The 16,241-nt window shown below is 39.7% G+C and overlaps 1 protein-coding gene across 1 annotated transcript; it reads right to left on the bottom strand.

Moving 5' to 3' along the window:
• Nucleotides 1–6,557: 6,557 nt before the first annotated feature.
• LOC124867184 (ubiquitin-like protein 7) lies at nt 6,558–15,577 on the bottom strand. Its single transcript, XM_047363486.1, has 11 exons — nt 15,467–15,577; nt 14,912–15,101; nt 14,676–14,795; nt 14,495–14,580; nt 8,143–8,227; nt 8,002–8,059; nt 7,795–7,928; nt 7,597–7,646; nt 7,327–7,503; nt 7,088–7,201; nt 6,558–6,960 (listed from the first exon to the last, which is right to left on the bottom strand). The coding sequence occupies exons 2-11, from the start codon at nt 15,099–15,101 to the stop codon at nt 6,820–6,822; spliced, it is 1,155 nt and encodes a 384-aa protein (XP_047219442.1). The 5' UTR covers nt 15,467–15,577; the 3' UTR covers nt 6,558–6,819.
• Between the last annotated feature and the right edge of the window lie 664 nt (nt 15,578–16,241).

Below are 16,241 nucleotides of genomic sequence, written 5' to 3'. Positions count from 1 at the left end.
TTTTATTGTCTTAATACGGATGATTTTGGCATACAGCTTATGCAAATCCAAAATTCCTATCTCACAAAATTAGCATATCATTAAAAGGGTCTCTAAACGAGCTATGAACCTAATCATCTGAATCAACGAGTTAACTCTAAACACCTGCAAAAGATTCCTGAGGCCTTTAAAACTCCCAGCCTGGTTCATCATTCAAAACCCCAATCATGGGTAAGACTGCCGACCTGACTGCTGTCCAGAAGGCCACTATTGACACCCTCAAGCAAGAGGGTAAGACACAGAAAGAAATTTCTGAACAAATAGGCTGTTCCCAGAGTGCTGTATCAAGGCACCTCAGTGGGAAGTCTGTGGGAAGGAAAAAGTGTGGCAGAAAATGCTGCACAACGAGAAGAGGTGACCGGACCCTGAGGAAGATTGTGGAGAAGGGCCGATTCCAGACCTTGGGGGACCTGCGGAAGCAGTGGACTGAGTCTGGAGTAGAAACATCCAGAGCCACCGTGCACAGGCGTGTGCAGGAAATGGGCTACAGGTGCCGCATTCCCCAGACCTGGGCTACAGAGAAGCAGCACTGGACTGTTGCTCAGTGGTCCAAAGTACTTTTTTCGGATGAAAGCAAATTCTGCATGTCATTCGGAAATCAAGGTGCCAATGAACCCTCGAGTACCCTGTAGAGGGTGTAGAGCTGGTCCAGTGTTCCACGGCTGGGACGAAAACCACACTGCTCCTCCTGAAGCTGAGGTTCGACTATCGGCTGGATTCTCCTCTCCAATACCCTGGCGTAGGCCTTACCAGGGAGGCTGAGGAGTGTGATCCCCCTGTAGTTGGAACACACCCTCTGGTCACCCTTCTTATGAAGGGGGACCACCACCCCAGTCTGCCAGTCCAGAGGCACTGTCCCCAACCGCCACGCAATGTTGAAGAGGCGTGTCAACCATGACAGCCCTACGACATCCAGAGACTTGAGGTACTCAGGGAGGATCTCATCCACCCCCGAAGCCTTGCCACCGCGGAGCTTTTTAACCACCTCTGGGACTTCAGCCTGGGTGATGAAAGAGTGCGGCCAAAGGTCTGACAATACGACAACAAAGTCGATCGTTGACCTCCCGCCTAGGGTGTCCTGGTGTTCTGGTTTTTAGCTTGTTCTATGGGGAACCATGGGCATTTGGAAGGCTACTGTGGTTTTGAGGATTTTAAAAGGCCTCTGTCAGTCTGAAAACAGTTTAATTTTTGTTTTCCCACCATATGTTTAGTGCTGTTGGACAAAATGCACGTTGTTTAAGTCAACAGTTGAAAGTGGCTTGTAGTGCAAAAGGCCTTTCAATCATTTTTAAAACTGCACTTATTAGTGGAACCCACCCTGCATTAAGTTTACCTAGACACCTTAAAGTCCAAATGTTTGCCCTGATCTGTTATTCAGTTCTTACCAGAGTTAACAGCCAAATCAGTTTGTGTAACATCAAGAAGTAGATCTTCTGGATACCACAGCTGCTGCCCTGCAACACCACCATCTCTTGGTTGTGTGAGGTCCTGCAGACACACTGAAACATCTCATATCCCTTGGATCCTATTACCAGTGTAACAATTATGTCACCTTGGTGCCATATTCAGGTGTATTTTCCAAATCTTCTGAGTGGAATACATTGTTGGAATTTAGATACATAACAAATTGCAATTTTCACAACAGCTTAACTATTAGGAGTATGACCGTATTTCTCAAGTTACTACAAGAATTAGTTAATTTAAAACTATCACCAAAACTCAAATGTCAAAAAGGGCAATAACAAGACAGTGAACTTTACAGTAACCATGAGCAACTCAGAAGTAGGATGCCTCAGTAAACAAAAACTGAAAGAAAAGTGGCATAAGAATGGATTGAAAACAAAGGAAGTTTGCATCATAAGAGTCAAGGGAAAGTGGAAGAAATGAGAGCAGGAAGGAGAAACAGACGAAACACTAGACTCAACAATACACTCTTCACAATACGTTAACAGGATACAGGAAATTGTCAACATAGTGGTGTGAGTGAGACAATAGAACATGTCATTTAAGTATGTCAGTATGCTACAGGAATTTGGTTTGGTGGCTTTTTCCTTGTTTGGGTATTGTCTCTTATGTATCAGTTTAACATTACAATCAACCAAGATGTGCAGCACATACTGGTAAGTTCTAATGTTCTCCCTTGTTTTTCTGAATCATTTGTCTAGACTTGTCTTGAAAACAATTAGAAAGGTCGGTAGTCATGTTCCATTAACTAGAAAATTAAAAATGAATGCATGACACATTGATCATGAACACCTGAAACCCATTTTTGACCAATGTGCTCTTTTATCTCAACAGTCAGGTCCTTGAGAGCTACTGTCCTGTTTTAGAGCATCCCTGCTCCAACACACCTAAAAGAAATGACTGGCTCATTACCAGGTCTCTGCAGATAAGGGAATTCAGCCATTTGATTCAGGTGTTTTGGAGATAGGATGCACCTAAAAGTTGCAGGATAGTAGCTATTGAGGACTGGACTGGACTCAATCGGAGCTTGCTGAGCAGCCCCACTGGTTTGATAAAACCAGTGGCATATTTATTTCTGCAAAATATCAGTTTGTGAACTTGTTCGTTTTGTGTTTGAAAGGAGATGTACTGTGTTTGGCTTATGTTAAAGATAGTAGTGAGCACAAAAGAGGACAGATCCCACAATTTCCACACATGCAATTAAAATGCTTTTTCCTCGAGTATAGCTTAATTTCCAGCGCAGACTTCAGAGTCAAATCGAATGTGGCATAATGTCAACACTTTTTAACATTATGGAGCTCTTCATTCTTCAGAGTTAAGGTAGCACATAATAATAGATTGAATAACATTCTTTTGAAATATAATGCTATATGTTAATCGACAAATGTACAATAATTTGATGCTTTATGTCCGTTAATAATAAGTACGCTTATAAACAAGTATCAGATTGAGTTTAAGCTTCATAACTTAACGTATTACAGGATATCATAAACTGTATCAGAGAAATAAAAAACGAAATAAAGGCAGAAAAATCAACGGACAAGTAATCCTTTCAAACCTTTTTTACACATTTGAAAATTGGTCTTTATATCTAGCACAATTGAAATCAAACCGATACCAGCGCACCTGTGAAATCTTAACAGATAAATTGCACACATACATATTTTTACATTGTCTTTCTTACTGAACACACTCTGCAAACATAAAGTCTCCTACACAGCTTTGTTAAGTCATGATGTTTAATAAACCTATATAAAGTTAGTTACATGCTGTGTTTGGTACACAGGTTTTCCAGGCACACCTCAGCGGGAGGAGAGCCTAGGACAAACTCAGGGAAGGGCTATATTATCCCTTCCAGCTTGGGAATGACTTGGGATCCCCCAGACTGAGCTGGAGAGTATCACTAGGGAATGAGTGTCTGGGTATTCCTCCTGCGATCTGATGTCAGATAAACGGAAGAGATTGGATGGATGAGTTTAGTACAAATTTAAGTTTTATTTAAAATCAGTTGACATACTTATTGTTCAGAAATGCATCATTGTATCCACAATATAAATGGAAAGTTGCAATGCATAGGTGTTTGAAGCTAAACAACAGGGGACTTTTCTCATTGATGGCATACAGTGCAATAAGGCGTTTCTCCAGGTAAGAGTCAGACATATGAAATAATTTATGCAACACCTTCCACAGATTGGACTGTTCAGTAGACAGTCACTTCTACACAGTATACACAGCACAACAAAGTAGGACAGATTGACATCTAATAGAACACCTAACCTGTGATGGTGTTGCACACTGCTGGCTGACATGGCCTCTGAAATATGAAGAACAGTTACAACTACTAAGAATTAAACACCAAAGACTCAAGAGAGGGCAGACGAAGAACGTGAAAAGAAAAACCTGCATAGGTGGGCTAAGAACACTGACCTGTATGTCTAAATAATGCACTACATTGCCATCTAGTGTACACATTGGAGAATTACACAGATGACTCCACATACCTGGTGTCAGCATGTTATGCTGAGCTTGTTATGCCAGGTAACAAGTGCTGAACGTTTAGAAAAATCAGACAAAAATATGCATTGCAGTTTATTGTAAAAACAATGTTAGGTAAACATCCCTCGCAAACCTTTAACCTTTTGTTAAATCACAACAGAATTTACCATAAAAGGTCTGCATAAATATGTTCAATTTTCCCAGGGTGAGTTCAGAATTTGGTTTAACTGCTATTGTCTTTTATCTCAGTTAAGACAAAAATTATTTACATCCCTGGCAGATTTAGATTTTAAAATATTTTCATTAAACCAACAACTTTTTGTCAATTTATCTTTGGCATCGATCTTTTGACGTCTTTGAGGTTTGAAGGCCTCCCTACCATCACCCTAATCTTTAGTTCCCTCCACAGATTCTCTATCAGATTTAAGTCGAGACTGGCCGGGCCACTGCAAAACGTTAATGTTACTATCAGTTAGAAGCAACATGTTGTTAGCTGGGTTATGCATCTCATCCCTTGTCTTTCAACGGTTGTTTCACTTGCAATATAAACTAAAATTGTCCCTTTTTTAAATCCTTTTGTCATAAAACGTTAACGTAAATTTCTATTTATGCTGCCATTGTAAAAGAGCAGCTGTATTTCAATGGGAGCTTCTTAGTTTAATAAATACAAAAAGAAAGACAAAAGGAAAAATAAAATATAGGAACGTGAATACCATAAAGTACGAACTAATGTTGTTAAGCATTGCTTATCTAATGTATGTAACTGTTGTGATAGTCAATAAGGGTCTTGAGACCAAATTTTCAAAGTCTTGGTATTGTCACAACCTCAGCTACATTTTGTGTTCTGGTCTCAGATGTGCTGAACACAGGGTTTCTTTTTTCAAAAGCACCGTTGCAACATTTCTTTTTTCATTGCCACTTAGTGTGCAACTAGTGTGCATTTAAATGCAGTCAATAAAGTTTGGTACTTTGAAAATGGGGGTCACTGGTGTCTGAGGATGAGAAGAGGGAGAAAACAAAAGAGAGTAACATTTTCCAGTGCAAATACCTGGATATTTGTCTGTTTGTACAACACACAGAAATAAAGAACGCCAAGTGAGTTAAGCCGTCCACCTCCACCAGTCTTCTCCACTCACCCCGCCTGCAGCCAATGCTAAGTCAGCTAACTTTTAGCGAAGTGATGTCTGGCCAAACTTGTTGAAAGTCTGAAAGTACCTGGGAACCATACGTTTTTTTATTTTTATTTAAAGTGCAAAATAATTCTATTGCAAATTCTTTTTGTTTTAATTGGCCAGCAATAAATTTAACCTGCTATATTTTAATAAAAGAAAGTAGAAAAGAACCAATTATTGTAGGCCTGAAAAGGGTCTCGTACGTTTTCTTTAATATAAGAAAGCGGTACAGTTTCTGAACTTTTTGGTTTAAATCTTTTCTGTTTTATTGGTCAAGGGAAATGTTTTAGTCTCTTCTCAGCGACAATAAGGACAACTTTCTTCAAAAACTTTGGTGTATTTAGCTAAATGTACTAAATAGGTGTGCCCATGTCTGTTTTTAGTAAAAGGATTCTGGATGTTTGTGGTCCTATTATATTAAAACAAAAGCACAAAAACATGGCAAACAAAAGAAAGGCCTAACCTCGGACACCCCTATTTTAGCTGGATGTATCTGCTTTCCATGTTGATTATTTGTCTGTTTAACTTGGACAAATGCCATGTAGTCGAAGTGTGGGTTTACCTGAATGTTGTTGCAATGCACCAGTCCAATCTGTATTAGGCTAGTTAGCTAATGAGCCCCAACTGAGTTTCTTTAAATGTTTACAGCAACAACTACATTAATATGATTACAGGAATGACCTTGAACATCAACTGACATTGGTTTGGTCTTGGGCTCACCTTTTTTAAAGGGTGGGTATTGTCATAGTCTTGGTTTTGCCTCGGGTTCGGTTGGTTTTAACCACAACACTTGAACATTATAATTAAACATTAAAATAATGGCAGATTTAGTTTCAAACCGTTTTCTGTTCCTCCTGACTGGAGGTAATATTAACGTTTTGAAGTTACCCAGCCATAGCCCCAACTTAATTCTGTTAAGGGAGCTAAAAATGAGGGTGATGGCAGGGAAGCCTTCCAACCTCAAAGTCTTGGAGCTCATCAGAAAAGGTGAATGGCCAAAAATATCAATGAGAACTTGAAAACATCTTGTCAGCAATTATCAGTTGTAAGATGTCACTAAAGGTTTTTCAGTTGATAAATGAGGAGGGCATAAATCATCTTCGACATGCTATTTTTTAAAAATGTAATAAAAACAAGAGTAATTGTTATTTTTTTGTTGCCATATGTATCATTTGTGTGATGCCAGTGTTTCCACTGAGAAACTTCTTGGTTCAGTGGAAATAACAATAAATCTAAATCTGCCAGAAGCCTTAACTGCAGATAAACAGGTCCTTTGTTATGATAAAACATATTGAATGATCAAACATTTTTGGAAATACGTCCTGATCTGTTATTTACTTGTCTCGACTATGAAGGCGTACAAAATGAAATCAGAATACACGTAGATGGTGTTTTCTTTTAAACAGTTTATCATAAATTGTTCACATTTGTAGCAATAATCAATCAAACTAACAGCAACATCAGTTTATACGGCCCGTAGAGCTCAACTTGAACTGCTCTGGTTGTTAATTAAAACCTAATGGTGCCACAGTAACAACAACCACGCAGTGTAAGTCATAAATGTCCTCATCATTTCTTGGCAGTCAGGTGAGCCAGATGTTTTCCTGCTCTCTCCTCTGCTGTGGGTTTTGTCTGTGGGGGTACGGGCTTAGAGTCCTGGGCCTCCTGCAAATATGAGCTCGAGGGCAGCCTGGATGTCGCCATCTGTGGCCTGCAGCGCCCTCAGCATCAGCTCCTCATCCTGGATCCCCATGTCCCTGAGCTGCTGCAGCTGGGACTGCCAACGGCCCTGGCAAAACAAAAACGTGTTCAGAAAGAATAACCTTTAATCCAAACACCACCTGGTTAACATTTTGTTTCTCATCATCTCCTAGAAGTAATGAGCACACTGTGGGGTCTTTAGTGCATTAGTTCACCTGTAGAGCGGACATGTTGGTGGCCTGCAGAGCTTGCTGTAGAGCCTGGCTGAAAAGATCATTACTGACTGGTGTGCCAGCTGGCATTGGAACTGCGCCACTGGAGGGGTCCATCTTAATCAAAGAGCACATAAAGCGGAATCGGAATGTTGCCAGATTTTGCAGCAAGGGGTCGTGAACAGTGTTCTTCTCTCAATAAATAGATTCTGATAAATTCAGCTCAGTTTCTGCTGTCTGACCTGACTTGCAGTTGTTGGAGTAACAGCGCTGCTGTCGGGTGTGCTGGCCAGGGCCAGAGCTGTCGCAAGCTCACTTTGCGTTATAGGCCGAGGTCCTGTCGCTCCACTGTGGCCCAGAGAGATGGGTCGCATTCCTGCTGGGAGCCCGCCCCGGCTGGAGGGCCCTGCTGGACTCCCCTGTTCACACACATTCAAATAATCAGCCTGCACTCATTACCGCATAGAACTGATGTGTTTTTCTCTGAGGTCCGAGGATGAAAAAAGACTTACAGACTGGAAGTCTTCCTCATCATCTGACATGCCTTCAAACATGAAACCTCCTGCCAGAAAACAGATCACAGATTTGACTAATTTTACACTATTTTATCATTAAATGTTAGCAAAAAACTTGCTGCATCCATTTTTTGTAACCATTTCAATCCTCTCATCTATAAAGTTATTTTTTAGTGAACTCCACCCATCTCTCACCTGGCATATCGCTGTATGAACTGGCAGAAACATTACGGGAGGAGCTGGCACTGGACTGGGCGGGCATACTGCCTGCCACTGAGTGCAGGACCAGGATGATGGCGTTGACCAGGGCCGGATGTGAACTGATTAATCTGCAGCAGAAATAACACTAAATGTCAAATTATTTGTCACAAGACACCTGAAAAAGCCAAGAGTCATACTCACACGTCCAGCATGTTGGGATCTGTGAACTGCACAAAGAGATCCTTATCTTGAAGCACTCCTGAATGTATAAAGGGGACATGTTACAACTTACACTGAGATGTAGTGGCATAAAGGTGTATGCAGAGTTCTGCAGGCTCTTACCTAGAGCAACTGGGTCTGACCTGAGTCCAGGAGTGGCTACGATGATCTGATCCAGAGACTCTTTATTTGTCAGCATTTTATAAACCTCAGAACAGAAGAAAGAACATACACAACATCAGTATTAGCTATGGGTTTATACATTACCACATGACTATATCCAGCACCTTGCAAAAGTCTCCACACCCCTTGAATTTTTTTCAAGTTTTGCAATGTTAGGGCTGACCGTCCCTCCATCCTGGACTTGTACAGGTCTAGGGTCAGGAAAAGGGCAGCTAACATCTCTGCGGACCCCATACATTCTGGAAACAAACTGTCTAGGCTTTTACCTTCAGGTCTGCGCTGTAGAGCGTTATTTGCAAAAGACGCTTAACAGTCAGAATTGCCCAGATAGATCGATACCATGCATATTTGCACTAATTTAACCACGTCTAAAATCACTGTATATGTACATATTTACAAAAGAAATCTTAGTTTTATTTCCCTTTCTTTTTATATATTTATATTTAAAATGTCTTTACTGCGAGCACAGTGGAACTGTTTGCACAAACTTTACAAATAAAGCATATTCTAATGTTACAACAAAACAGCTACTATCTTTTGTTTGTTTGTTTCTGTCAGGGAAAGCTGCCAAGTGCAGCTGAAACAATTAATCGGATTAATCGATTACTGAAATAATCGTCAACTAATTTAGTAATCGAATAATCGTTAACTGGAGTATTCAGTCTTTAAACATGCTACTTGCTGAAAGAATAACTCACTCAGAGTAGTAATTAAGCCAAAAATGTACAAGAAATATATACATTTTGCATTTAAGTTGAAAAACCTTCTTTGTCTGTAAAAATGCTCCATCCAGAACTCCTCAAGTGGCATAGTTTTAGCTTCACCTGGGTGGTTCAAATTTTGGAAAAATTTCTTATTAAACATCTTTTGCTATCCGATCATTAATCGAAAAAAATAGTCGACAGATTAATCGATTAGCCAAATAATCGTTAGTTGCAACCCTACTGCCAAGGTTTAAAAAGGAGGGGATCGTGAACAGGAGGCGGACCATTTTCAGGATCTCCTCCGACCACCCACTATCGGACTGGAAGCTTGTTAACTCACAGTTCCTGTTCTGCACTGCCAATCACAGTTTGGTTAGAGATTTACTGTGATCTATATAGAACTACATGTACAAGTCTAACCTCCAACAAAAAATCCACAAGTTAGCTGATGTTTTATGCTAAAATGTTACCATGTCTTGGACTAATTAGGTTTAGCAGGTAAACAGTCCTGTGAAAAAGTATTTTCCTTCTCACAGACAACTTCTGTTGTTGCAGATCCTGAAACAAAGTTTAATATCAGATAAACATAACCTGGGTAAATTCTAAATTTTGTTGTAAAAAAGCTATGCAATTAAACTCGGTCCTGTATGAAATAGTAATTGCTCCCATTGTTAAATCCTTAGTGATCTGTAATGAATCACGAGTAAATTCTAATTAAATAGAACCAGTCTGAAAACATGAGGTGAGCTAAAAGATGTCAAAAAGGAAGACAACATGACCGGATCTAAAGAAATTCCAGAACAGGACAAAAAATAAACTCATCCATATTTGAAAATATCATGGACTTTAATCTGGAAAGGGTAAAAAGCCACTACCTACAAATGGAGCAATGGTTAGTGGACTTAATTTTTTATATCATTCTTTTCTATTCCTACAGACCTCTTAAATTGCTTCTACGCTACGTGTTTTATTCATACAGCTGCACACTCATAATATGATACACTGATCGGTAAGCAACGTGGGCAAAGGGTAGACCTACATGTGGTGGCAAGAAGCCACACCCTTCTGTCCCTAACACATGAAATGGTGGTGAACCTTTCAAGGAATGGCCAGCCTACCATTATTACTTTAAGAGCGCATCAATGACTCGTCCAAGAGCTCACAGAAAAAAAAAAAAACAACATCTAAAGCACTGGAGGCCTCATAAAAAGTCAGCGATCATGCTTCAACAATAAGAAAGACTGGGCAGAATTAGTATCTATAGCAGATTTCAAAGGCCAAAACAAATGCTGAACAAAAAGTTCATCTCACATTTGTCAAAAAACATCTTGATTATCCCCAAAACGTTTTGTGTACTTGCAAGAGAAAAGTAAAGTTTTTGGAAGTTGTGTGTCCTGTTACATCTGGCATAAAACTAACACGGTTTTTCAGAGAAAGAACGTAAGTAGCTTTAGGACCTGGACAACTTGCTGTAATGTATGGAACCATGAATGGTGCTTTCTACCAGGAAATCCTGAGGGCGAATGTCCGTCCATCAGTGTCTGACCTTAAGCCCAAGCGAACATGGGTTATATAGCAGGACACTGGTCCAAAGCACACCAGCAAGTCCACCTCTGAATGGGCTGGACCCATGGTTGAAAGGACTCCAGTGTGGCTAAATCCAAACAACTCATCCAACACAGTGACTACAGAAAAAATCTCTAAAAGACAAATACTTTTTCACAACACTGCAAAAACATGTCTGCACAGGTGATCAAAACTTTCCATATGAGGGACAATTTTAAGAGTACATGTTGCATCAATTAAGGCAGTGACAGGTGATTTTATCACGCAAGACGCCACGGCCTTAAAGAACTGTATTTAAATATGGAAAAACAGCAAAGGTTTTCTTTCTTTCTTTCTTTCTTTCTTTCTTTCTCCACAGAACTTGATGTCATATCCATAAAATTGATCAAAAGTCTTCAATTTAGTAAAACAAGTTAGGTCAGCAGAATATTACTGTGAATCCAAACATAGCCACTGATCTTGGTAGCTCCTTTTCTCTCTTCCCCATAAAATTGATTTGAACATAAAAATCACTGCACCATGAATTTATATTGTTTTATTATTTAGGACTTCTACTCTGTATTTGCAAACTGTTTTTAACTATTTCTTTAGATATTGGAAGACAACTTAATTTTTAAAAGTTCTAAATCAATTTCTAATTATAGTTTATCTTATTTATCTACTCCTCTCCTTCATGAAAGTGGGCCGAAGGATAAAGCTTCTCATCCCAGGACACCTTTCACCTTATCTAGCCTCACTTGGATCTCGTTAGTTTCAACACAGCTGAATTGATCACTCGGTGCCAACAATAACCAGCTGCTGCACTGTGTCTCCTGTGGTCGTAGTGTCCAAAACACACCTGTCCCAGAAACAAAGATCCTCTGGTGCCAGGTTGCAGGATGTAGGCTGCTTGGTTTACACACAGAGGACGAAAAGCAGCCTGTTTATCAGCTTTGCTACCTCAATGGGAAATTAGTGTGTATTATCTGTGGGATTCTGTCGACCCATACGTGGTCCCCTTATAGACCAAGGCTTGCAGGGACAACATTTCAGAAACGTCTCCAGGATTTAGTTCAACTCTCAACTCTTTATTTAAAACTTTAGTCAACTGCTTCTTGTAAGAACCGCATGCACACTTAGTCATGTAATCTCACTTCAAACACAGTGCTTTGCAAAAGTATTCATAACTCTTAACTTTCCCACATTTTCTCACGTTCCAAACTTAAACTTTAACGTATTTAACTGGGAATTTATGCAACAGACCTGAGGAGGGCCCAACTCAATCAGGGAAGGGGCCAAAACCTGAACCATGGAAACCACCGTGTCCCAAACAGGCATGTTTATTCAAGAAAGTATAATGGCCCTGTTGTATTCGAAACATTTTAAATTGAATAGCTAGACACAGTATACAGTGCATGACAAAGCTGGTGAAAACTTAAAATAAAAACTTTCTCGTTCTTGTGAGAAAAATGCAAGAAAACACAACAGTGACAACAAAATGTGATCAGAGACATACTTTTTTTTCTCTGCCCTTTTGGCCCGTTTGTCTAAGGAGTCCACGAGGCATTGTTGTGGCAAGATGCTCATTAATGTCTGGTATTAAGTTCTGAGCTGTGCCAGCTCATTTCTGGAGGTGCACATCGGTAAGACAGTGACTGTGTGCTGTCTTCATCTTGTTTGGGTAGGATATTCTGAAGCAGCGCATTCAAGAGGCTTGGAGAAGGAGTTGTGGCATTATATCAGGGATGAAGACAGAACACTATGCGGACCCACAGTCGTACTTTGCTTTAATTGTTCAAAGTGAGCAAAATCTGTGTACTCAAGCATCCTTTTTTTAATCTTGTCACAGATTCTTAATTAGATTTTTACCAGTCCTTTGAAAGGCCATCCTAATGCCTGTATATGCTTTAATCCACATCATTCTATAGTAGATTTATTTGTACGTTTAGGGTCGTCGTCCTGCTAGACGGTGAACCTCAACCCCAGCATGATGCTGCCACCGCCGTTTTTCACAGTGGGGATGGTGTGTTCATTGTAATGTGTAGTTATGTGGTCTTTGGTTAGCCATTTGCATTTTGGGATGGACTGTCAGAGGTTCAAAGTTTGGGATTTTTTTTATAACCAAAGCCTCCCATTGGACTTCTCCACAACTTTATCCCAGAGCTACTTGGTGGGGTCCACTGTCCTTGATGATGCTATTTGTCCACCAACAAATCTCTGAGGTCTTCACAGAACAGTTGTATTTATACTGAGTTTAAATGACAAAATAGGTATTTACAACTTCTTAAGGAAACCCTGAAATTAAGGGGTACTGGAGCAAAAGAGACTGAATACAACACTGTTTTCATTTTTCTTCTACTTCACAACTATGCACTCCTTTGTGTTGGTCTATCAAACAAATGTCAATAAAATACAGTTTCTTGACTGTAATATGATACAATGTAGAAAAGTAAATGGGTTGTGATTACATTAATTAGTTGATTCCTTTTGCAAGGCACTGCATATGGTGACAGTGAATCCCGTTATTTCTACAAACAGACTAAGAGGTTCACTGTTAAATTTATTAGCTTCTACAATGGTAAAAAATAAATAAATATATGAACTATCCAAATTCCTTCTCCACAGTGCTCAGCCCATGTCAGCATATCCGTTTCTATAGTAGTCACATATAAGGATGATTACCGAATTCGGTACTTTTATCGGTACTGACCGAATTCTGTTGGTACTACGAGGTACCAATTCACGTAAAATCTAACGGTACCATGTTTTGGTACCTAAACGCATCATCGTGACACTGAGGGAGTGGAAGAGTGGGTGATTTTCCATGCCGGACATGAACACAGCATTGCACGCACAAGACTGTAATGACGTCAGTAGCCGCTGGTACCGCCAACAAAGCATGGCTGATAAAAGGCGCTCTAAAGTATGGCTCCACATCTCAAAATGCGATGCAGATTACGCTCGCTGCAGTATTTGTGATGCGGAGTGCAAGGCCAGCGGCGGGAATATTTCTAATCAGAGGAGGCACCTGATTGAGCACCAGATTTTTCTCAAGGATGAAAAGACACAATTTTCATCAGCCTCTGATACGGCTAGAACTCCTGCATTCGGGTCTGTCAACAGGCCTGCATCTATTAGCGGCTCGTCATCTGCAGCCAGCAAGATGGGAGGAGAAATGCTTTAAAAAACTGAGACGTTACAAAACAAACAGCAGGATGTTGTTTTGATATATCCGTTAAAGTTTATATATTAACAAATAAATATGTTAAATTGAAAATTTTTGAGATTTTATTATTAAACAAATTAACATTTATTACCAAGTAAACACACAAAAGTACCGATGACTGGTACCGTTGAGTACTGATACAGATTCCCAGGAAACGGGCATCGTTCCGGACCAGTTCAAATGAGAAAGGTACCCATCCCTAGTAACATATTTTTCTGTGTTTAAAAAATTTTAATAGAACTATAACAAATACAGATGAAGAACTAATAAACAGGGTTTAAAAATAGAATTGATAGGAATAGAAAAAAAAACCTTTATTGGCTGCACGGTGGCGCAGTTGGTAGCACTGTTGCCTTGCAGCAAGAAGGTCCTGGGTTTGATTCCCGGCCGGGGGTCTTTCTGCATGGAGTTTGCATGTTCTCCCCGTGCATGCGTGGGTTCTCACCGGGTACTCCGGCTTCCTCCCACAGTCCAAAGACATGTCTGTTAGGTTAATTGATCTCTCTAAATTGCCCTTAGGTGTATGAATGAGTGTGTGCATGGTTGTTTGTGTGTTGCCCTGCAATGGACTGGCGACCTGTCCAGGGTGTACCCTGCCTCTCGCCCATAGACTGCTGGAGATAGGCACCAGCTCCCCCGCGACCCACTATGGAATAAGCGGTAGAAAATGACTGACTGACCTTTATTGTCCCTCATTAGGGAAGTTCAGGTGTAGCTACCCTAACCCTAACTTTTAGATTTTCTTTTTAAAGATTTAAATAAATTATGTTTTTTGAAACATAATTTAGTAATGTAGTATCTGTGTTAATCCACTCACCGAGTCTCTGTATGCAGAGTTGAGTGAATGAAGTGCAGCATGAAACACCCTGAACTCTCTGGCTGCTGTCGCTCTGTTTACAGGCTCTATGCAAGAGAACACGCACAGATTCATGATTAGACCTTCTGTGTTATTTACAACACAACTTAAGCACTATTTATTACTGAAGTGACATACAGACCTGGATTACCCTCTGGCTCAGGCCACGTCTTCTTAAGAACGTGTAAGGTGGAACCTGGCTGAACTCCACAGGCATCCAGTGTCAGGTCATCCTTCAGCTTTCGCCCACAGTGAACCAGCTCTGGACAGACGGGACACTTTAGGCATCATTTACACGCGCAATTGTGTGGTAAACCTTACCTACTAAGGCAGCACAGAAGCCTAAGTAATTCAGTTTCATTTTTAATGCTGACAGACCTATTAGCTCAGGATCTGGAACTGAGTCTGGAAGCTGAGCTGCTACGAGCTGCTTTAATGTGGCCACTCTGTATCCTCCTGGTGGGACATCACCGGGCATCATCTCTGGAAAGTGGAAGGTGGATTTGGCCTGATCCACCAGCTTTAACGACAGGTGCCAATCTGAAGAGATCATCTCTGACTTGTACATCTGTAACACAAAATACAACCACAACGTAGTTTAGTAAAATACAAGATTAAGCTCCGAAACTACATGTCATAATCATAGACTTTACTGTAAAACCCAAGCACATGCTATAATAAAGTAAAAACGTCGCCATTATGCATTACTCTACTAAATTTTCTAATGTGACCATTTCTAAACATAACGTCGGGCTAGCAATGAACCGCTGTTAGCTGCTGCTTAGCGCTATTTAAAGAAACAATATTGCAAAGTAACGTGAAGGTTTCGTGTGGTTTGATGTTTTTATTAATGTTGTTTTATATCAGCTAAACATAAATCACACATAGCTACTATTAAATATGCGAAATACAGTGAAACAAATGCACGCTAACCGTTTTATTGTTGACAGACACTGACTTCCTGGTTTCCGTCACGTGACCTAAGCTACGTTTACGTCCTCCACGTGAACGAAGGAAATTCCACTTACTTCTTTCGCTGTAAACATAAAACTCTATATCATCTATCTATCTATCTATCTATCTATCTATCTATCTATCTATCTATCTATCTATCTATCTATCTATCTATCTATCTATCTATCTATCTATCTATCTATCTATCTATCTATCTATCTATCTATCTATCTATCTATCTATCTATCTATCTATCTATCTATCTATCTATCTATCTATCTATCTATCTATCTATCTATCTATCTATCTATCTATCTATCTATCTATCTATCTATCTATCTATCTAATGTAAAGCCCAATTGATATAAATATATAAAACGTTTCACCATCAGTGATAAATTATACATACATACTTTGTCGAAGGCAAGGCAGTTATTAACAGGTGTAAACACCAAAAGATAACATTGGATTTTCGCACGTAACGTAATGACGGGATTAACCAATATTAAGCTATTTCTTTCTCAATTTTGAAGATTTTATTTACTTAAAATGAGTAATTAGTAAATAGTTATATATTTAGTACATTAAAATGTGACTATTTAAACACTGTACTGGAAGAATAAATTACTGGGGAATAAATGTTCCTTTTAATAATTGCAAATTCATATTTCATCTTTCTATTGCTACTCTGTGAAGGCGGGAAAACATTTCTTGGCATTTAAAATAAAACTGAAATATACTTATGTATATTCCA

The sequence above is a fragment of the Girardinichthys multiradiatus genome, chromosome 4 (genome assembly GCF_021462225.1).
Source record: "Girardinichthys multiradiatus isolate DD_20200921_A chromosome 4, DD_fGirMul_XY1, whole genome shotgun sequence".
In the NCBI taxonomy this organism is placed as follows: domain Eukaryota; kingdom Metazoa; phylum Chordata; class Actinopteri; order Cyprinodontiformes; family Goodeidae; genus Girardinichthys; species Girardinichthys multiradiatus.
The sequence above is the reverse complement of the archived record's forward strand: the minus strand, read 5'-3'. Positions and strand labels throughout refer to the sequence as shown.